The sequence below is a fragment of the Sceloporus undulatus genome, chromosome 2 (genome assembly GCF_019175285.1).
Source record: "Sceloporus undulatus isolate JIND9_A2432 ecotype Alabama chromosome 2, SceUnd_v1.1, whole genome shotgun sequence".
Taxonomy (NCBI): domain Eukaryota; kingdom Metazoa; phylum Chordata; class Lepidosauria; order Squamata; family Phrynosomatidae; genus Sceloporus; species Sceloporus undulatus.
Window position 1 is genome coordinate 36,312,649 of NC_056523.1, and position 23,740 is coordinate 36,336,388.

The following is a 23,740-nucleotide window of genomic DNA, read 5'->3' on the forward strand; positions in this document are numbered from 1 at the left end:
TCTTGAGTGGATATATTCTACATGAAATATCTGGTGTGAGAACAGTAGGTGTCAGGCATATGCAGAACTGATTTATTTCCCCTCCCTCACAACATTTGGTACACTGCAAACCATTTTATTACATACCAAATGCTGGTGGCAGGGTCCATTTATTGCAAACACAGCTGGCACCTGCTGTCCCTGATCTCCCAAGTAAGGCAAGCAGTATTCTTGGAGAGGTGAAATTCCTCCTCTTGGGATGGCTGCTGGCCTGATATCAAGACATTTGAATGGGTTTGGGGGTTCCCACAGGATTTGAAATCTCCCAGGAGTCCAGAGATCTGACAAGAGGCTTTCCTCTTGCAAGACCTGAGAAAGCCTTATAAATGCCCTGTCAGATATTTTCATACATTCTTGCACAGGCTGGCAAGCAATAAGGTTGGAGACAGGTCTCTGGATGTGGTTTAATTGTCCAGTTTTACTCATTCAGCACAGATATTTGGTGAAATGTGAACACTGACAAAGACCCACAAATGTCTCACCATTCCTCTTGACTGTTGGAAATCCTATTTTTTTGACATGGGAATGGGAAAAAAAATGAAAATCTTCTGAAATCTTCTGAATGAATATAAGCTGCTTCAGTCCTAAATGTTTAAATAATTCCTAACGCTGATTCACACGGTAAGTTTGCTATTGGCTGTGGGCACTCTTAACATGCACGAAGAGAAGAAACAAAGGAAGTACAAGCTCACTAGTATAAAATGGGCAACAATGAACTCTGCGTCAGGCATAGGGCCCCTGAGCTTGGGATGGGCAAATCGGTCAAGTTTGTTTCTCCTATAGTCAAATGTTGAGAATTTTAGTAAATTCTGAAGTGAAATTCTCAACCAATCCAAATCTGTGAAGATAGATATACTACTGTATCTGTATCTGGACTCAGAATAAAATATTCTAGACAGGTGAAGGAAAAGCAAACAAAATGCTCTCCTTCAACATTCAAACCATCCAGAGATGATATGAGGTAACCCTTAATTGTTTCTGGTTGCACCCAATGACCACAATCCAACAGACTGCAGATGAAGTAAGACTGTGTATGTGTAGCCTAGTATAGAACCTGGAATCATTAATCTTATATTTGGCAGGGAAAGGAAGAATCAAGCCTCCTGATGCTACTTAGGGATAGTAGGATTCCACTTTCATTTACCAGGGTACATGTCAACATTGCTAGCTTCTGAGAATTACATGAACATCATTTTCTGTAGGCTAATTCTTCATCCAACTAAACAGATGTGTGTAAGGAAGGGAGTCCAGGTGTGCAGAATCCCAAAGACTATGTGAAATTACTTCTTGTTTTGTGCCTTCAAGTTGTATCTGACTTATGGTGACCCTAAGAGAAAACTATCATGAGGTTTTTCGTAAGATTTCTTTAGAGTGAGGTTGTCTTTGCCTTCCTCTGAGGCTGATAAAACATGACTTGCCTAAGGTCACCCAGCGGGTTTTCATGCCTGAGCAGGGATTCGAGGGTCTTAGGAACTTATCACATTTTTAAATAAGCTGATTTAACTCTTCCATTTTAAAGTTGAATGTGGGATGCAGCTGGGTATTATCACACAGAAAATGTCACCGATGCCGCCACTCAGCTGCATCCTGCCTAAATCCCGGCTAGAAGCTGCACTCAGATGGTCGATTTTCAAAGTCAGGAGATTCCTTAGTCCAGTGCTCAAACTACGACATCCCATTGGCTCCCCAAAGCTGTTTACATTATACTGTTTTGAAAACATCAGATATTGGGGTGTGAAATCTTACAAGTAGTAACTTAGGACAGTTATGCAGCTGCTATATTTTCTGTCACAATGTTGATTTGCAAATAAAAATTGTTTTTTAAACTGTACCTCTTTAGGTTGTTTTCCAGCATGTTGTTGCTGTAAAAGTTGAAGTTGCAACTGTTCCTGCTGTTTCTTATAAAATTCTTGAAGCTGCTGCTACAAAGGAAAAAAGAGAGAGAGGGAGGGGAAAAGAGAAGGAGGGGAAGAGAGGGAGGGAGGGAGGGAGAGAGAGAGAGAGAGAGAGAGAGAGAGTTAAGTAAAATAGTGGGATAGCCAATTCAGGGTCCCCCTTTGGTGTAATACACAAACTGTGATTTGAAAAATAGCATTCTTTTATCTGTAATGGTCTGACCTTTAGTTTGAAACTCGACAATAAATTCAGTGCACACTGACTATTCTTGGCATTATCGTTTGAAAAGTAATCTCTAAAATGAACTGATGAAAAACATACCATTTTCTACACAAACTAATTAAAATAAGGCAAGGGATGACCTTTGATTGGAACAACAAAGCCACGATGCCCTTGCTGAGAGAGCTTGGTGAATCTTTATTTGGAACATATACATGCTTTCTAAATTATTGTTGTATTGTACTGTACTAAGTGCTGTTTGGTACAGTCAGAAGCTCCCTACTCCCACCCACCTGGCCTACTCTTAGATAGATAGCTTATTTGAAACTTCCATTCAATGAATGAATGAGGAACCGGGTGACAGTGAGGCTCGATACACAAGGTCAGCTTGAAATAGACTCTAGCATTCCTGTGCCAGTAATGAATTAATCCTGCATAGTTTATTGGGAGGGGCAAAACCCAAAGCTACCTTTGTGTTTATTTCACCTCTAGCATAGTTTGGGAAGACTGGTGCTAACTCAGAGCATACATTAGAGCTTTCAAGGCATTTCTATTAACATCTGAAGGCTTCCATTGGCCTTTTGTCTGTAAGTTTTGTGAGCTTCATTTGTGAGCTACAGGTAGAAATCATACACAAAAAGTAAATAAGGATATCCAGGGGTAAGTGGAACTTGCTTAGTGCAGTCAAAAGAATCACAGTCCAACTCCCTGCCATACAGGAATATACAATCAAAAAATTTGCAAAGTTTCAGTTTTAGGCCCCAGTCATAATTTTTGAGAATACAAAGTTAGGAGAATGATGGGCTCAGTCACATCTTAGGCTGCAGCTTTTATACAGTCTATGGGCGACAAAGTATACATTGAACTACAATTAATTTAGAGGCCATTAGTGATGTATTCCTTTCTAGAAAGAAGAATATTTGTGGGGAATTATGTATATATATATACCAAAATGGCATAATCTATATAGACATTCTCCTCTTGAAGAAAATAATTATTTCAGAATTTGCACAAAGAGGCTGCTCCTCCAGTGCCTATGCTGGTTGGCTAAAATACTGGAAAAGGAACAAGTTACCTGTTGAAGCATGAGTGCTTGCTGCTGCTGGAGCAGGACCTGAAGTTGCTGTGGAGTCAGCACTTGCTGCTGGAGAATCTGCTGCATTTGCTGGGGAGTGATAACTTGAGGTGTCATCATAGCCACTGATACTGGAACCTGAAGCATTAAGAAAGTGTAAACAGCAAGAATCTCAACATGGCTCTTCTCAAGTTCTCTATGTGTTTTAAACAAAAGAAATTTAACATCTCTCTTTTTACTCCTGCCATTCCATATTGTTCTGTGAGTTCACTTGTACAATCCCATGTTTCTCTCTCCTCAAGATTTAAACAATAAGCAAAGGGGTGAGATGTAATGTCACCTTCCTCAGGAATAAAAAGCACAATATGGGCTTCATTTTCTTTGTATGTTTCTTTCCTACCCATACCAACTGAAAGACTTTTGCCACAGGAATGATTTCTGAGAAAATTAAACTATTAATCTGTGTAACTTCTAGAGGCAACTATCAATTATAACAATTTTTACATTAATTAATAAGCAAGATCCTTCAAAATCAGCCATTGGGGAGTTGGCACTAAATGAATTGAAGCAAATGAACACAATTTCAGCCACGTCAAAAACTGCACCTTGTTCCCAAGTAATTTTAGCAGCAGAGTACCTACAATGATGTCTCTACCATTCCACATTCACCCAGCATACAGATGGCTTCAATTCTTTCGTATTATGTGAGATACCATTAAAAGCCGCTTTCCATGACATTTCAGTGACAAACAGCTACAGTGATGAACTTGATAGCATTTCATATTTGCAACTGTTAACACGTTTCTGCACGGGCATCTTTGCAAGGAACCTGTACACTGTATCTGAAAGGATGATGTCTTGTTCAGATAAAACACTGACATTAAAATGACAGGCTGTCTTGGCCAAGGTTACACAAATTGTATTCAAGCGGATACCTAATGACAATGCTTTGAATTCTGCAAGCTTTCTAGAATGTAATTTAGCTATTCAAAATAATCACTGCACTTGTGTTTAATTTGCAGACTACATGAGAACCATTTTGTCAGTTCCGGTAATGCAACAAGACTATTTCGTTAGGAGCCCCAAAAGAAAGAAAGGAAGAAGGGGGGAAGAAGGGGGATTTAAAATGCTAGGGGAGCAAAACTCACATGACTTTGAATAGAAATATTGAGCACCACACTTTTCTTTAGTTTCAGCTCAAATAGGTGACAGCAGAAAACTATAAGCAGTAAAAGGATATACTTCGTTAAAAAGGATCTGCTGTCATCTCATGCATTACAATAAAAGGTAATAACATGTTTTGAACATTTTCATGCACCATGTTTTTTTCTTTAAAAAAATCAGCAGACAATAGCTGATCAGGAGATTAAAGGATTTTAAAATATATATCAAGGGAATAGTAAGCAAGAAAGAAATGCAATATTAATTTTATGTAACCTAATGTCTTAATATGCAGTTTATCTTGACTTTTTCACATGATTTGTCCTGTCATTTGCATAGCAAATTCTCATTCCTAATTTCACAGTCATTATGCACTGATGTCCTGATTTCTCAGCACCACTAATTTTGATGAACTAAAAACGTTTCCTGAAGGTCAGATTCATATATACTGAACACTACCAAATGTTTTTATGAATATTTGTGTGTGTGTCAGAGACTGTTCTTAAGGCAGATGTTATTATACACCTTGGACACTTCATCATCATTCAATACTAGAAATCCAGACCAAGAGTTTAATTCACAGCCACAGTTGCCATTATCAATTTGGGTTATCCTTGGATGGAACACAATCCAAAGTAACATACAACACATACAGTTCTTCTCTCTTAGTAAGCATCAACAGGACTCAAGATCTCTAAGAGCATGGTGTCAGAACTGTAATACTTGCATTTATCTTGCTGAATATAATAAGAATTTGTAATTGTTAATTGCATAGTGCTTGTATTAACTAGTACCACAGATTCAGCAACGGCTCCAACGAGCTCACTTGTGCTACTGTCCTACAGAATTACAGCTGTAGCTGATTTGCTAAAATTTAGTTCATCGAAAAGATAATACTAAACAGATTTTCTAGGGACCAAGATTTAAGTCTATGTGGTTATGCAGAGATGGAGGTACAGAAGGGTAAACACCAGTGGTAAATGGTTAGTAGCAAGCATCAATGTTTTTAATGCACCCCCCCTCACACACACACACACTCACAGTTACTGATTTCTGTAATAGTAGCAATAATAATAAAAAATATTTAATTTTAAAATTTTAAGCACATAGGCAAAACAACAATGTAAGAAAGGCAAACATGAGAACATATGGGCAGCAGCATGCTTACATCCAGTACTACACCATGGATTCAGACAAATAAGGAGTGGTCTGCAACACTGAAAACCTCTGTGTGGTGTTGCCGTGACCCCAGTAATCTCTGGTCACGTGGCTAAGACCAACACTTAACCTCCATCTGCTGCAGTCTGCTTTCCAGACTACACAACAAAGTTATTCTTTTCTGAGAAGACAGACTGGAAAGCATTAATCAGCCCCACAACTCGCTTCTTCATACTAATCTGAGAGGAGAAACCTCATGTAGTACACATGCTGGCTAGTACTGAACTACTGATCACAAAAGGGTAGTTTAGTACAATCACCTATGAGGAATAGTGGTTAGAGCTATGTTTTGCCCCTTGTGCTACTGTGGAACTTAGGAAGTTGGCTGTAGCCAAAAAACACCTGGCTCATAGTGTAGCCCTGGCATGAACTAGGGAAGTCAAAGAAAGAAATTGATGGGGCGAGAAGAAGACTTGACACCATCACGCACCTGCTGTAGCTCACAAACCATCTCAGAGCCTCCTGCTGTATGAAGAGGCTCCTTCAGGCAGCACCACTGAATCCGGGGGGGGGGGGGGGGACAGTAGGAACAGATGCCTGAAGCAGTGTGAAGTAGGCAGGAAGATCATTTTAATGTATTGGTCCAGTGTTCATATGCGTGGAATTCCAGTTTAGATCCACTTGGGCTGCCACTGTCATTTGAGCTTTTCAGTGACAAGAACAAGGAAAATGAGGCTCTGTTTCAATAACTCAAGGCCACAAAGCAGGTGAAGTTTTAAATAAACATACTCAAACAGAGCAGAAAATTTAGTGTGGTATCTGTCTGTATTTGTTAGCAGGCTGACATTTAAAACTCTTGAATTCATATCCATTTTCTTAGCTTCCAGTGTACCTCTTCTTCATGTAACTAGTCCCTAGTAATACCAAAATTCTAAGGGCATGCAGCAGCACTGATAGCCTATTATAGCCCACACTTTATTACCCATTACTACCAGGTCATTAGCAGCAAGAGTGATTGTACTGGTCTTAACCTATTGATCATTGTAACTACTATCATTTAATCCTGTGTTGAATGTCTGGAAAGCTGCTAAAGGCACACAAGAGAGAGTGCTCTAGCACTGAGAAATATAGCTAAAGCCTGGAAATTACACTTTGATTCATAAAAACTAGCCAATGGTTTAAATCAATAGTATTTAAAACAGTCATGTAAGTTCTTAACTGTGGTCTCTAATATTTATGGGTCCCCATTTGAGTGTATTCTGTCAAAACCGTACTTATTTTAGATACTATGCAGTAATATTACATCAGAATTAAATAAGAAATAATCTCTCCTTGATATGTCAGGAATTCAGTCCTAGATGGCTGAAAAGTGTGATGCTTTTCACAAATGATAAACACCTAAAAACAACAACAAACACTTTGCTTTAAATCTGGTCTACTTCTCAAAAGGAGAAAAAAAAACCACATTGATAACTTAGTATTTGTAACTAGCTAAATGGACTGCTCTACAAATGTTTGTTGATAGTACCTGTGTTTGCCACTCCAGAATAAATTAGTTTTAATGGATATTCAACTAAACATATTTCATGCATTTTAGAGGCATTTTCAGGTTAAAAAAAGGGGGGGGGCAAGAGATTTTGCTTAGCACCGTCAAGATATTAGAAATACGTGTAAACTGAAGATGCAAACAAATTCATGTCCAGTCTAAATGCTGTACACATTCACTTGACAGTAACTTTTTCTGAACTCGGAAGGATTTACGTCCAGGTAAATCTGTACAGCATTGTCAGATAGTAAATATTCTCAACAGCTCCATGGAACAAATTTCAAACCATTGGCCTGTTTTACTTTTTATGCAATGGATTAGCTTTATTTAATAAACTACACACAGCCTGGCTGACAGATATTCACAGGGTGTGGTAGGTACCCAGCTGCACTTAGAGCTGACAGTGAAGGGAAAATACAGCTGCTGCTTCACTGTGAAGATTCTACTAGTATAGACCTGCTGACATTCTAATAACATCAATGGCAAAAATGCCTTTAAATGACACCAACTGGTTCCAGGGTTTATTTCCCCAAAGCATGCTTACATGCGTTCTGAGATTTCCAAGCCGGTGCCACATTTGCCTGCATCACTTTCCTTCTGAAATATTCCATTGCTGTAGGTCTACTTCTGGCCCCAGATCATGCTCAGGATGAAACTTGTTAGACCACTGATGATTTTGATATTGTAGCTGATGAAAGGAGATGAAGCATTATATAAAAATTCACTTTTTCTGCTAGACTGAATATTAAATAGTGGGTTTCTACCAATTCAAATCTGTATTAATATATAAACACCAATTGGTTGGGGTCCCCCCCCCTCCTAAATTTTCCTCAGGTTAGGGAAGCTGCTTATCACCTCCATCATCACTACTGATTTTCAGGTGATGATTTTCCTTCTTTTTTTCTTTTTAAGTGCTTGGCATCAATTGAATTTAATAATTATGAACTATTATAACATTTTACAATTAATTTTAGAAATATGAAATGCATTCCGAATGGCACCTCAGTTTCTTGATTGAATGAGAATAGGTAGTAGTGAAATATATGTAAAACAGACAGGCAAACACAGCCACTAAGAGAGTAAAAAGGAACTCAAACAGAACCAGCTTTAAAATAATACAGTCTACAGAATAAAGGTTACACATCTGAAGAAGCAGTACATACAGCTATGGTATTATTACGGTAACTGAGAGTAAAGCATTCAGCATAAAGCTCAAAGCATTTTGTTGCAATGTAACTTTTAGCCCCAAGGAACAAGGAAACACTAAATTATGTTACCTGTATCTCCCTCAAGACAGAACACTTCTGACACAATATTTCATGTCTTGAAAACAAAAACAATTAAAAAGGAAGAGAAACCTCACACTGCTCCAACTATTCATGTGGAAACCATGATTCCGTTTTCATTATGCAAAACAGAATCTCACTTTTAAGACTTGACTATTTTTTGCCTGAAACACTGTGCAGAACATTACGACAGGTACTGTTTATTATATTAATGTAAAATAAGCTAAGTAGTCGGTCATTAGCATAACTGTTCTGTCTTCAACAATACAACCTCCTATTAAAAGGAAGCAGGAGAGAGAACAGATGAGAGAAAGGAGGAGAGGGAGGGGGGACCCCCAAAGCTCTTTATAATTCAATTGGCATTTTGTTTTTAGCATTTTGTTTATTGCATTTCACTAGGAGTCGGAGTGTGACCACCAACATATACAACTGACAGGTAACAGATTTTCCTGATTTGGTAAATAATTCTGGGCTCCCTGTCGTGTAAAGAATACTTTATCATTGAAAGAAGAAAAGGAAAAAGCTTGGTTAATATTGTTTCATGTATGAAACCTTAGTGGGAACATGATCTTACCAACCTGCCACTTTTCATGCATACTCAATTCCTTACTCAGACTCAAGGCTGAAGCTATAATATCTGTCTGCATGCAAATATAAAGTTTTCAGAAATTAAATCTCTTCTACTTCAATGCTTATTAACTGAGCACCACAATGGAATCTGTTGCTAGAAAAATGTAATCAGCTAAACTATCCTTACAGTAGGATGAATGGTGGGGAAGCAGGGAGTCTATGAAAACATCTCTTTCTTTTTTCTCAACATACCTGTATAATAAGGTTTTCTTGTTGCTTGGTACTTACAATGAAAAAGGGAAAATACACACACTCACAAACGCGTTCTACTTATCTTTAGGGCTGTTTTTTTTTAAAGTCAGCACCCCATCATCTTCTTAAAAACCCTCCAAACACTTCACATAGTCAAAATGCCAGGATCCTACTTCCAATACTTGTAAAATTCCTCCTGCTTTTACTACTTTCACACGAACAGTTGCACAATGGTACAGAGACATTTAAGCAAGTATTATTTTTCAGCAGCAGGTATATGAAAGTGCAACATCAGCATCATTAGAGTAATTTACAACATTTGCCTGTGGCTCTATTTTCTGCTTCTTCTCCTTAAGTGTTAAAGAATGTGGTTTTGTCTTTTCTTTGGGGTGGGAAAAGAACACAAGGAAGCGCACTGACTAATGTAATATTAATAAGCAATTAAAATATGGTGAACTTACTGAACCAGTTTACTCTTAATCAGACACAAAAAAAATCCCTCAGTCAAATTATGATAAGATGTGTTCAAATTCGTGTTCTGTTAAACACTCATTTAGAGGGTGTCACTTTATTCAGAGTTACAACCTTTACAACACTTGTAAAAGTTTATTTGCTTGGAGCACTGTACTGTATTTCACACTCATCACAGGTGCCTTCATCTGTACATTAGGATTTAATTTGCACTGGTTCTGCTGATCTATAATGAGAAAACATCAGATGCTTCTTTGACAATCTTGCTATTCACTGATTTACTTCTAATGAAGACACATTCCAACCAGCAAGCTCTCTGTATGCTAAAGGTCAAAACATGTTTTTTTTTTAAAAAGATGTCTAGCAAAATCAAGGCAAATGGGAAATCCCAAGGAGAAAACCTTCTCACAATGGTGTGGCAATTAGAGTCATTGTGGAAAAATAGTCAAATACTAAAAAAAATTAAAATCCCACCTTCAATAATAATAATAAAAGAAATGTGCAAAAAATTAAGCTGCCACTACTGGTACAGGTTAGATGGGGGAAATATCAAAATTTAATGTATTCTCCCCTGTGTCATCTTGTTTTGTCAAGACATCAAATAGAATTGGAGAGTACAAAATAACAAGCCCTTGAGAAATCACAGAAGCCGACCTTTTTGAAGTTGTTGGTTTACCTTGTTCTCAGTTATTTGAACAATGATGTTTCAGATTTTAAGGGCAAGATAGTAAGCTTCAAAATTAGAACATGTTATCTGCTATTGTTGTTTAGGTGTCATTTTCCCCTGCCCCTTTTGAACAGGTAATAGAACATCTATTCATACCTAATCAGTGTGTGTATGTGTATGTGTGTGTGTGGGGGGGATTTAAGATTTAAGGGCTTCACAGAACAATTAACACTAAGGGATGCTTGTTCAATGTTCATTTAAATCTGATCCTCCCTGTTCCTTGTCCCCATCAAATATTGTTGTGCTCCCAGTGGTGTTAACAAGAGAGAGAACTACTTTGGAAAGGTTAACAAAAATTGTCTACTTCATATAACTACTTCCAGGCTTTCGGTTGTTGTTGTTGTTTAAATAGACATATCAGGCAACATTGAGAAGATGAGTGTGAGGTTCTCCCCCTCCTTCCCATCTGTGGATCCCTCCCCTGTGCTTCAACCTCTAATAACAAACAAATACAGTGAGGGCAAAAGGAGAGGGGGGGGAAAGGGGGGAACCTTATAAAAACAAAAGGCATTTAAAACGAATGCTGAAAAGTTCACAGCAAAGCTAATTTCCAGCAACAGAGCCCTGCTTTCAGTAAAACAAACAAACTGCTTAAAGCCAGCCAAGCTTTTCACCAAACAATATCATGTCAAGTCTGTGGTGTCAGAACTTTCCCACAATCTTAGCCATGCAGATGCGGATTGGTGCTGGCAGCGGAAACCCCACTCTTTTATTTACTTATTTTTCCCGAAGCACAAGGGGCGAGATGGATGGACGAGGAAATAGATCAATACTCGAGAAATAGAGTTATAAACATTTGCATGAAGGGAAGCCAAGGTAATGCTGCTGGTTAAAAACAGCTGTTGGATCTTGTGCCTCTTTCTAACTCTGCAGCCTTGCCATTTTTAATTGTTAACAACACTTTCCCATCTTTGCTCCAAATGGAGAGTGCACAACCACCTCTTTTCCAGGGTAACAGCATTTGCTAAATTGCAGTCATCCATTTATGCCATCAGCACATTAAAAAGAATCAAAATCTAGTGAAAAGAGATGGAGCTTTTACGCCTTTCCGAGTACCAATAAACACTGACTACTGACTACTAAGGAGAGAGGTAAGCCATTACGTCAAAATATTTGCTCTGTGTTTGTTAAAGTTTAACACACATTTTAAACAAATTGCTTCCACTAAATAATGAATACTCTTCACTGCCCCCATACCTCTTTGTTTGTTTGTTTGTTTTCTGAATGCACCTTAGGAAGCACAGTTCACCTGTCATAAGAACAGGCTACTTTTCAACAATTGCTCATTAAAACGGAATAATGCTGTACTATCCATTTCTGTAATAATTTCCTGAATAATTTGCAGACAGCTAAGAATTTCAGTAGTGCATCGACGAATGAGTATATTCAGACCCACATAAACTGGCATGATGATACAATTAATGGAACCATCCTAACATAGATGGACTAAAAGTTCATCCCCAAGTTCCTCCTTTTGGGGAAAAAAAATCTGTCCAAGTATCACCACAGCAGAATTCACATCATGTCAACTGGATACACAACTGTGTGAAAAGGACTAGGAAGTTATGATCCCATGTCAGTTTCATTGCACCACTCAAATTCCAGCCAAATTGGGCATGGCACCTCCTAGCTCTTGTTTGTATTACATGAGACTTTTTTTAAAAAGAAGGGGGGAGTAGAGTGCAGAGGACTTGGATTTAAAAAAGTACAGTAAAGTGTACTTCAAAAATATAATCTAGACTAACAAATGGCAAACAAAACCTCACAAAAATAAACCCTCCATATCATAAGCTTTCTGATGATTTATGGTTTACCAACTCAGCAAGGTTACGCAACACTGCATGCCTTTTTAGATGCATTATTTGAGCCAGTCGAGATTTAATTAAGATCACAGCCTCCAAAATCCCTGTCAAATGAAAAATTCATCGAAGACAATACACTATATATTCTCATTCAGATAGTCTCCTCTCCATGACTCTGGAATAACATAAGTTAATCCTTGTTTCTATGGTGGCAGACAAAAGTTGACTAATTTTGTTTTCTTTTGACACTTGTGTTGTTTTCTGGTTTGGGTCCTGAGATCATTCCTTAATAAGGGGGTGGGAAGGGCGGGAGGCAGTGGGAGTGAGAAAATGAAAGGGCAGTGGGGGGAAAACATGTCTCAATACAGCAGAAGATATATCTTGACATTCTTGCAGCTCTGCCGTGATGTCATCCATGTTTTCACATAATTAACCCCTGCTGGTACAGGCAGCATTTTATGGTACCTGGCCATTTCTGACACAGTGCGGGCAATGGGACAGTCCTGGGAAAACCTCAACTACTGTATCTTGCATTTGTAGACAATGCAAAAAAAGAAGTGCCAATGCATTTATTTAATGTATTAAGACTATAATCAGTTATTAATTCCTAAAAATTTCCTGACCCAGTTTAGCTCAACAAGGCATGCCTCAATTTAATATATAAGAAACACAATGAATTAATGATTTAGAGTCCTTCAATTCTAACACATTCTAACATGTTGCTTTCTTTTTTTCATTGGAATGCCTTTTTATCCCTAATAAGGTCCATCTCAGAGAAGATTCCAGGCCTAAAAAAATTTAAAGTGTTATTCTGAAAGAAAACAAGAGTCCCAAACAGTTTGTGTCTTGTAAGCCTGTATCTCTGTTTAAAATGTCTTGCCATCCTTTTTTAGTTTATCTCCTCTTTTAGAAATGACAGGTGCTAGCAGTCTTTTGTTTGACAGGCCCCTACACAAATAACTGTCTTGCCTGAAAGGGCTAATGCACTACTAATGAACAATAAATCAGCTTTGATTATAAAGTGTCAAGGCAATCAGTTTTCAGTTCAGCTCGATCACATCTTAGGCCAAATCAGCTACACTGTTTGGACAGGGTTTGTTTTCAGATTTACATCCTCATCAATGCAATTTTAAAGAGGAGGTGGATGCAGCATGATTATTTAACACTACCTAGAACAGAACTTTTGTCTGCTCCTCAGAGCAACTCTTCCATATTGGGGAAAGTTCAGAACACAAAATACACAGTGCACCTATCTGTTCAGGGGGAGGGGAAGGAAATACTGCACATACTTGCTCTTCAACTTGAACCCAAGATTGTTAAGATATACAGGTGTATTTACATTAAATTTACCAAGCACCTGACCATGCACAGCCAACTACTATAAAGGAGTTTGTGTGATGACTCCAACAGGATTTAAGTGCACATTTATATGCGTATATGCATTCATACATACCTGGAACATATCAACACACATAAAGATTTAAATCCACAGGGTGGTTTTTTCCCCCCTCAGAGGCATGGATCTTCAGGTTTTCTGTATATACATTTCAGTAACACATGCCTGTTTAATTAATTGTACATCAACAGACCTTTCACCTTTCCTTTAGAAACCAATCTTTCTTATTTAAAACAAAACACGCTTCTTGCTTTTGAAGCTTGCCCTCCTCTTTTTGTTTGTTTGCTTGCGATGCCTTGTCTTGAAATCCCCTGGCATCTATTTTAAATCTGTGCTTTTGGTTTAAATCTACACTTTGTAAACTTTCCACAAATAAATACATACTGGATCTTTCCATTTTCTCTCTCCCTTAATTATGTTGGGTAACAAAGGGTTAATCTCCAAGAGGAAGCATGTATGTGCACTTTGCTCTAAACTAACCACCCACTTCCTACCAGTTCCCTCCTCCTTACTACCACCACCCCTTAGAAAAATAATCTCATTTTGCAGGAAAATTCAGTACTGCACGACTGACGCTTAGCTTAGTTACAGTTAGATCCAGTTACAACTATTACTTTAGAGCACATTCATACCAGTGAGTGTCAGAAACAAACCTCCCGTACATAATTTTATGTGGCAAATTGACTAGCAACTATAATCAGGAATGCAACTGTGCTTTACATAGTGTTTTACACATCTATAGTTTGGTCCCTTCTTTCTTTTCTTTTTAACAAGTTGCAGTTAAGACAAATAAGCCATAAATATCGCAAGGGAGTCGGAACAGCAGAAGCATCAGACGAACAGATGAATAATGCTGCTTTAGGTTTTCTCACTACACTCTTTAGTAAGCTATCCACAGCCACACACTTCAAATGTAGTTCTTGAGGAAGTTTGGTCCTTGCCATGAATCAAGGCACAGCAATGAAAAGATTTATCCACGTGTTGGTTTCACATGCAGCAAACCAAAACAGTTTAAAAATCTTTCCTCAACTTCCTGAGAGAAGATACAGGCCTCCCTATTACAACTGACCCCCCTTCCATTTGAGTATGCTTTGAAAAAGTTGAAGGATGAAAAAGTTAGTAAAGCAAGAGTTTCAGTGAAGCAGAAAAAGGGAAAACAAGGGAAGAGGGAGATGAGAAAACAACCCTGCAACATGAAGGATCATTATGCTATACACATATAAGTAAGATCTTTTTTTTTTTTTAAAGAAAGGAACGGTAAAATCAATCATATTGACAAACCTGCCAAACTCCATTTAGCTGCCACCACCACCACAAACAGAGTGCTGGGCCATGCAGCTCTCTATTAAGCCCTCTTGTTGTACAGTCGTGAGCTTGCTCAGGTTACAGACAGATTGCAGGCAGCACAAGGGTGCTCCTGGGCTGACAAGATGCAAAACTACCCAATCAGCCACGCCCTTCTCCACCAATCACAACCAGCCTCTAAACATAATCAGTTCAAACACCCCACACAATGGGCCTCTCCCCCCTGCTTTCTCCCCCCCTCCGGCTCCAAAGAGGACGGCAGGTGAAATAATGCTTTTGTGCAATAACGCTTTTGTCTCTCAAGCAACTCCAGTTAATTGCTGCTCACCCTTTGACCTGACTGTGTGGGTCTCTCTCCAATCTCTCTGCAAAGCACGGCAATGAGCCTATGCTTCTTCCCTTGGAAAGAGCTCTTCGGAACTACTTCTTTAAAGACATTTTATTAAAAATTGCAAACGCTCCCCCCCAACAACAACAACAACAACAAAAATATTTACTGACAGAGACATTTCAGGCGGCTAACCTTTGAAAGAGCAATCTGTTCTTCAGAGACCGCATGACACCAGAGAGCAGCCAGCTATCACAACGCTTCACAACAATCAGCTTCAAATGGATAGGCCAAAAAGAGATAATTATGCATTAAGGAGGGAGATGTGGGTGTTTTTCTCCTTGTGGTAGGGAAGGGGGAGGAAAAAAAGCCGTTCAGGGCGAAGAGCTAACTTTTACCGCATCTGATGTTGTTATCTTTTTCTTTCACTCAAGTATTTCTGAGTACTTCTGCCTGGAAGATTATGCGTGGCCGGTCCTGTATATTCTATCACACAGACGCGCACACAGAGTGGAAGGATGCGTGCGCACACACAGACACATATAATTTAAACAGGAGTTTGTACAAATTATCAGTGTGCCTGGCCTATGCAGGGAACTGCCTGCCACCCGCCCCTTCTAAACAAAGCAAAAGGAAATGAATCATGTACTGGGGAATGATAAGATGTTAAAATGTATCACAAGCAGAGATGAATCCATTATATTCCCTCAGATCAATGTTTCCCAAATAAGGAGTTTTATCAGCCTGCTCTTGCTAAGGCTGCCACTCAGATATTTCTGAACTTGGTAGCAGTCAAGCACTTGGGACATTGGCAATGCCAGGTTTGGGTGATTTTGGACAATTCACGCAGAACAAGCCTCTAAGCTGTCAAATGTTAAAACAAGAAGATATAAAATTACTTTAACAATTAACAACACCCCCCCCCCCCCCAAAAAAAAACCTGGGACTTTTTTCTGCCGTTTGAAAAAGCTGCATACCTGTCTCAGACACCTATTGTCACTCTAAAAATCAGACTGGTCCAGCTTTTTTGAATATTATTTACAAAGTCAGGCCAAATTGGCTTTTATTTATTTAGTCATTTTTAAAAAACAAACCCAAAAGCAAGACAATATGGTTATTTCACAATCACTTAACTGAAAAAGGAAGGCTTTGTTACTACTGTTAGCTGTTAGAAAGATTTATTATTTGCAAGAAGCAAGAATGCCAAACAAACAAATAACAGTTCCACAATTGGAGGGTGGATCAGGATTGGGTGGGGGTCACATATAGAGAAAGGATTCATTTCACTGACAACATGTAACCGGATGATTCAGATGGATTTGAAATGGGCTGCTTTCTATTGCTTGAAGTGTTTCTGTACTAGATAACAGATTAAAAGAATGTTTGTCCAGGTCACTAAAAAGTTTGTCTGCCTACCTCATCTTATGAATATTTAACAATGGTCTTAAGGCATCTTGTCCAAGATCCTAAATCTGCCAAAAAGAGTCCCCATCAATGAGCAAAATTATAGTTCTTAAATCAGTAAGAACATCTGCACATCAAGAACAAGAAATCTGTAAATTGTAAATATCACATAAGTTACATTGCAAACTGCACATATTATTTAAACAAAGACAGTACAGAGAAGTAATATTGGGGCTTAATGGCAGATGGTAATACCTAGTTATTTTATGTCCTTAGAGGCTGCAAGTGGTTGAGAGTCAACAATATTGGGAGGGAGGGAGAGGGGGAGAGGAAGTCTATTTTGTGGTTACAGTACTTGCCTTCAAGTTCTGATTTACAGCATACAATTTGTTTAGATAAGGTTTGCCTTTGTCTTGCTCTGAGTCAGAGAGAGTGTGATTTTCCCAAAGTCACCCAGTGCTTTTCCATGGCAGAGTGGGCTATTTAGTCTGAGCTTTTTCCACTTACAGGTGTCCTCCTTTCTCCTCCTCTGTACAAGCTGAGCTTCTTATATTCATGATCACATAAACCAAATGAGCTGCTTGCATTTTGAAATATTGTTTATCTAGTATTCTCCAAGGTAAGGCGCTTTTCAACTGTCTCTGATGTGGTAAGCATTCCATGTTAGTGATAGGGAAAGGAGTCCAGATTGAGAAAGACATGATGTAGACAGGCTAATGTATCTCGGTTCCTTGAACTGACTGATTTATAGAGTGGCTGAGTAACCTCAGAACAGGCACTAACTCTCAGCCTAAACTGCCTCACAGGGATGTTGTTGAGGATATTATTATTTTTAATGATATCGTGTGTGACACATTACATACTCACACATGCAGGCCAGGGTTTAGGAATAATTCTTAACACCACTGCAGCACAGAGCACTCTGAAGGAATGTGGGCACCAATGATGTAAGCTTAAGAATGGGAGAAACATTGTGCATATGAAGTTCCTTCTTTGTACACTCTGCCATCCTTGGATTAAAGAAGGGGAAATTTTCAGTACAAGTGAAGCCTGTATTTACTGATGGGTGATGAATGTGACCTCTTAAATTTAACTCAGTGATTTCCTTCATCCCTCTTCAAAACTGTAACAGCTAAAAATCACCAGTGGTACTATTTTAGATTACTTCTGCTAGGAAGACCTGTCAGAAACAGAGGGTGAATATCTTTCAGAGGTGGTGTAACTGTTTTATTTCAGTTGAATTTAGGTGATGAGGGGGAGGTGGTTTTAATCATTCTAATTGGCCTTTTGATTTTCATGTTGTTACCTCTTCCAGCCTTAGTGATGCAGCAGGCTATAAATCAAATTTGAACTGACATGATGTAATAAAAGGAACAGAGGCTACTATAAACAGAAGGGGAATTTCCTTGTTTGTTGGTCTTTTTATTTTCTCAATACTTTTTTTCTCCCAATACTTCTGCATCACTTCCTCCTGGTTCAAGGTGGACTGTTTTCCCTTGCCAGCTAATTCCCAATTTCCTGTTGGAGACTGATTAAGAGATATATAGTACACAATCCTATCTCGCCTGCCCACAAATACGAAACAGAAACACTCATGTGCCTTCTCCAACCCTCAGCATTTTACTTTCATTCAACCATCCTCATAGTTCACAAATTTTAAAACTTTGGTACTGGACCTTAATATTTTCAAACTAGTGATGCAAAGGGTGAGTGTGATATAGTTTGTGATATTGGCGCTAATTTTTCAGTATTACTGAATATGTCAAGATCTGTATTTACTAACTACTACAACAACTAAAATATTGGATTGGATTTCTGCAATGCGCTCTACATGGGGCAACCCTTGTACCATACCCGGAAGCTGCAATTGGTGCAGAATATGGCACCAAGACTGGTCACTAATACACCTAGGACCAGCCACATAACACCAGTCCTTAAAGACCTTCACTGGCTGCCTATTCACTTCCGGGCACAATACAAGGTATTGGTTATTACCTATAAAGCCCTAAATGGCTTGGGCCCAGGGTACTTAGAGGACCGCCTCTCTCCGTACAATCCGCCCCGCACACTCAGATCAACCGGGAAGCAATTATTAAGAGTTCCGGAGGTCAGATTAGTTACTACCACCAGGAGGGCCTTCTCTACCTCGGCCCCCAATCTCTGGAACTCGCTTCCCGATGAGCTCCGCTCGGCCACCTCACTGAACCAATTTAAGAAGGGGTTAAAAACACACCTTTTTGAGCAGGCATACCCCTGACTCCTGATGTGCTCCCCCCCTCGTCAGCACTGTTAAGCTGGCACAAGATGTGGTTTTATTGTTGTAGTTGGTGTTTTTGATGTTTTGTATGATGTTTTGTATTTTGATGGTTTTAGATTGTATTTGCACATGCTGTTAACCGCTTTGATTTTTAGAAAAGCGGTATATAAATAAAAATTTATTTTATTTTTTATTTATATTAAATTCTGTGGCAGCATACCTCTTGAGTATTAGATACTGGGGAAAAAGAAAAGAGGTTATTCATCATTTCATTGCACTTTGTGAATTATCTAGAACAGTGGTTCCAACCTGTGCTCCGTGGAGACCATAAGGCTCTGCGAGTCAAAAAGGTTGGGAATCCCTGATCTAGAAGCATCTATCTGGCTGCCAATAGCAACACAGGATCACAGAGCTGGAAGAGACCCCAAGGGCCAACCAGTCCAGCACCCTGCCATGCAGGAAGACACAATCAAATAATCCCGACAGAGGGCCATCCAACCTCTGTTTAAAAACCTCCAAAGAAGGAGACTCCACCACCCTTCAAGAGAGTATGTTCCACAGTCAAATAGCTCTTACTGTCAGAAAGTTCCTCCTAATGTTGAGCTGGAATCTCTTTTCCTGTAGTTTGAATCTGTTGCTCCAGGTTGTATTCTGTAGAGTTGCAAAAAACAATTTGCTCCATTTTCTGTATGTCACCCTCTCAAATATTTAAACAGAGCTATCATATCACATTCTTAACCTTCTCTTCCCCAGCTTAAACATAACCAGCTCCCCAAGACTCTCTTCATAGGGCATGGTTTCCAGACCTTTCACCATTTTGGTCACCCTCCTCTGGACACGCTACAACTTCTTATCATCCTTTTTGATTTGTGGTGCCCAGAACTGGATGCAGAATTCCAGGTGAGGTCTGACAAAATCAGAATACAGTGGTACTATTACTTTCCTTAATCTAGACACTATACAGTATTGATGCAGCCTAGAACCATATTGGCAGTTTTTTAGCTATTGAATCACACTGTTGACTCATATGTAACTTGTGGTTACCTAGGACTCCTAGGTCCCTTTCACATACACTGTTGTCAAACCAGGTGTCCACCATCTTATATCTGTGCATTTCATTTTTTTTTCAGCCTAAGTGTAGTACCTTACATTTCTCCCTCTTGAAACTCACTTCTTTAGTTTTGTCCAAGCTTTCTAGTCTATTCAGGTCATTTTGAATTTTGATCCTGTCTTCTGGGGTATAAACTATGGCCGGTTACATACCGGCACTTGGGACGTCCGCAGGACGTCCCATTTTAAAAAAGGGGCATCTCTTCTAAATGCCCCTGGGTCTAATACGGACTCTGTCTGTACAATATGGCGCCGGCCCTTCTACATGGCCGGCGCCATATTGACGTATCGGACGCTGAGCGTCCGAACGTCATGCGGCGCTAATGACGTCACGAATGCGCCCTTGGCACTTCGTGACGTCATCAGTGTGCTGCGGAAAGAAGCTCCATTTTGGAGTTTCTTTTTTGCTCCGCGCGGGAGCCACGCGGTGTGGCTGCTGCAGCTCCCATGCGGACGAAGCGGTGGCGGCGGTCTATAACCCGCCTATCTCTCCTAATTTAGTATCACCTGCAAATTTCACAAGCATTCCCTCAATTCCATCATCCAAGTCATTGATAACATTGATAACAGTTGAATAGCACTGGGCCGAGGAGAATCCTGTGGTACCCCACTGGTCACCTCTCTCCAAGATAAAGAGGAGCCATTACTGAACACACTTTGGGTTCAGTGATCAACCTAACAGTTGCATTGTCAAGCCCACATTTTGTAAGCTTGTTTGCAAGACTATCATGTGGGACCATGGAGAAGGCCTTACTGAAACCAAGATATGCTACATCCACAGCATTCCCTTCATCTACCAAGCTGGTGATTTTATCAAGAGAGAGAGAGAGAGAGAGAGAGAGAGAGATCAGAATAGTGCACAATGACAACAAATTTCTCATTTTGTTTTATGGCAAAAATGTTCAAGAAACCTCAGATGATACAAGACCATCTCATTTTGGGTTAAATAAAATTAGCAAAATCAGAAGATTAAAAATGGCTGCTATGAAAGAACTAGAAATAATCCTAAAATGCAAAGATATACAACTCAGTACAAAAGTTAGAATCACACAAGCCATTATATTCCCTGTTACCATATATGGATGTGAGAAATGTATAGTTAAGAAAAAAGATAAGAAGAAAATCAAAACATTCAAGATGTAGGCCTGGAGAAGTATGCTGAGGATTCTGTGGACAGCCAAAAAGACCAACAAATGAGCCCTAGAGCAGATCAAGGCAGAAATCTCCATTGAAGCCAGGATAGTAAAACTAAGACTGTTGTACATCGGACACAGCATGAGAAGGCACAACTCACTGGAAAAACAATAATGCTAGGAAAGGTGGAGGGAAGTAGAAATAGAGGAAGGTTGCATGCTAGATGGATAGACTCTATTAAGCAGGTCCCAGGTATGAGTTTATAGGAACTAAGCAGAACAGTGGAGGACAGGGAGTCTTTACGATGTCTCATCCACATGGCCACCACAGGTTGAGATTAAGAACAACAATAATTAGTAAGGATCCTGAACAATTCTCCTATGAGGAAATGTTTTTGTGACAATTTCATAGAATCATAGAATCCTAGAGTTGAAAGAGACCTCAAGTGCCATCCAGTCCAACCCCCTGCCATGCAAGAAATCCAAATCAAAGCATCCTCGACAGATGGCCATCCAGCCTCTGCTTAAAGACCTCCAAGGAAGGAGACTGTATCACCCTCCGAGGGAGTTTGTTCCACTGTCGAACAGCCCTTACTGTCAGGAAGTTCCTCCTAATGTTGAGGTGGAATCTCTTTGCCTGGAGCTTGCATCCATTGTTCCAGGTCCTGTTCTCTGAAGCAGCAGAAAACAAGCTTGCTCCCTCCTCAATATGACATCCCTTCAAATATTTAAACAGGGCTATCATATCACCTCTTAATCTTCTTTTCTCCAGGCTAAACATACCCAGCTCCCTGAGCCATTCCTCATAGGGCATGGTTTCCAGACCCTTCACCATTTTAGTCGCCCTCCTTTGGACACGCTCCAGTTTCTCAGCATCCTTTTTAAATTGTGGTGCCCAGAACTGGACACAGTATTCCAGGTGGGGCCTGACCAGAGCAGAATACAGTGGCACTATTACTTCTCTTGATCTAGACACTATACTTTTATTGATGCAGCCTAAAATTGCATTGGCCTTTTTAGCTGCCGCATCGCACTGTTCACTCATGTTCAACTTGTGGTCTAATTGGACTCGAAGATTCCTTTCACACGTTGTCTCATTCAGCCAGGTGTTCCCCATCCTGTATCTGTGCATTTTATTTTTCTGCCCTAAGTGCAGTACCTTACATTTCTCCGTGTTGAATTTCACCACAGCTAAGTTTCGTGCAGACATGGGAGAGAGTTCCAAATTCCCAGACTATGCAATTCCTTCCCACAGGAGGTACATTCCATATTTTCTGATCTCTTTTTGCCAGCAGGTAAAAATCTTTTTCATTTCAATGGGAACAGTTGTAGCAGAAGGATTTTTAAAAATATTTTAAAATTAATTTTTAATATGAATGTTTATTTATTTATTTTTAAATGTACTATACATTGATTTAGTTGTGTTCTGTTTTAACCTACATTGCTACCTTGGTTTGATATTGGGAAAAAGAAGGATAATAAATAAATGTTCTGATATGAGATACAGTTTAGCTAAGAAAAATAAGTGGAGGTGACATGGTAGAAGTACATTAGTAGTTACTAGTCATCATAGATATGTATTCCCTCTAGCATCAGGGACAGTATGGCATTGTTACCTCAGTTCCTGGAAAGTGGGGATAGGAGGGTGCCACTCTAGTCATTTCTTGCTTGTGGGCTTCCATGGGCAACTGGTTGGCCATTGTGTTAGACTAGACAAGCCTCTGCTCTGATCCAGCATGTTTATTCCTATTCCTCTAGGAAATGTTCAAGACACTTCAACTTTTAGATGTGAGGGGAAATCAAAGTAGAAATACCTACTGATTTCATAGGAGTAGAACTATCTATTAATTTCAAAGTGTTCTCTGTGGTTATGCCTACATTCCAGCAAATCCCTAAATTCTTCCTTCTGCTATAATATGGACTTTTTTTCTATTTCATGTAAACATTTAAGAGAAAATTGCTGTATCTATTTTTATTGTTTGGATTATTTTAACCTACTGTTTTGCCAGTACTATTTACACGTCTATCCCAACAGTGTGTGAAATTAGCATAACTAGTATCAGATGAGGTGAGTATTCATAATGTGGCTGAGGCTCGGCCTCAACTAATCTATGTTGTTACTGTTGTGGTTTGCCAACTGCCAGTTCTTGCCACTTGATTATGCTCTGACATAAGCAGACTTCACCAAAGCAGTATGTCCAGTGGCTGCATGATTTTACCCTTTCTCTACATTTCTGACAGCGTATTTTTAAAAGATTATTTATATCTATTAAATTATTTCAACTGGTTAAATAACTGCTTGTCATTTAATGTTTGAAACTCTTAGAATAAAGAAAGAAGTTGTATGAAAACAACTATCTTAGTAGAACAGAATGAGCCACTTGCTCTCCTTCCAAATCTTCAGTCAGAATTCACATGAAAATGAACACAATAAATGGCATACACAATGTCTCTCCCCCTACACACAGAGAAACAATATGTATGCAGTACTTAGACACTTTTATACATTTTGATGGCAGATGTGTAACACTTAATAGTAATTATACAATACAATGAATCCTTATGCATCCAAATGGCCTTGGGGAAATTATAAATGTTTGGATAA

At 39.2% G+C, this 23,740-nt stretch overlaps 1 protein-coding gene across 18 annotated transcripts in view; it reads right to left on the reverse strand.

Moving 5' to 3' along the window:
• The window catches only part of FOXP1 (forkhead box P1), a 705,387-nt gene that overhangs the window by 140,116 nt on the left and 541,531 nt on the right, over positions 1-23,740 (reverse strand). For 15 of the 18 annotated variants that reach the window (XM_042452066.1, XM_042452065.1, XM_042452070.1 and 12 more), the window contains 2 exons: positions 3,230-3,367; positions 1,872-1,961 (listed from right to left, as the gene is read on the reverse strand). In XM_042452066.1, the coding sequence (XP_042308000.1) occupies positions 1,872-1,961; positions 3,230-3,367 (228 nt within the window). Of the gene's footprint in view, positions 1-1,871; positions 1,962-3,229; positions 3,368-14,879; positions 14,973-23,740 lie in introns of those variants that run through there. The other 3 variants (XM_042452083.1, XM_042452076.1, XM_042452082.1) reach the window with 2 other exon arrangements.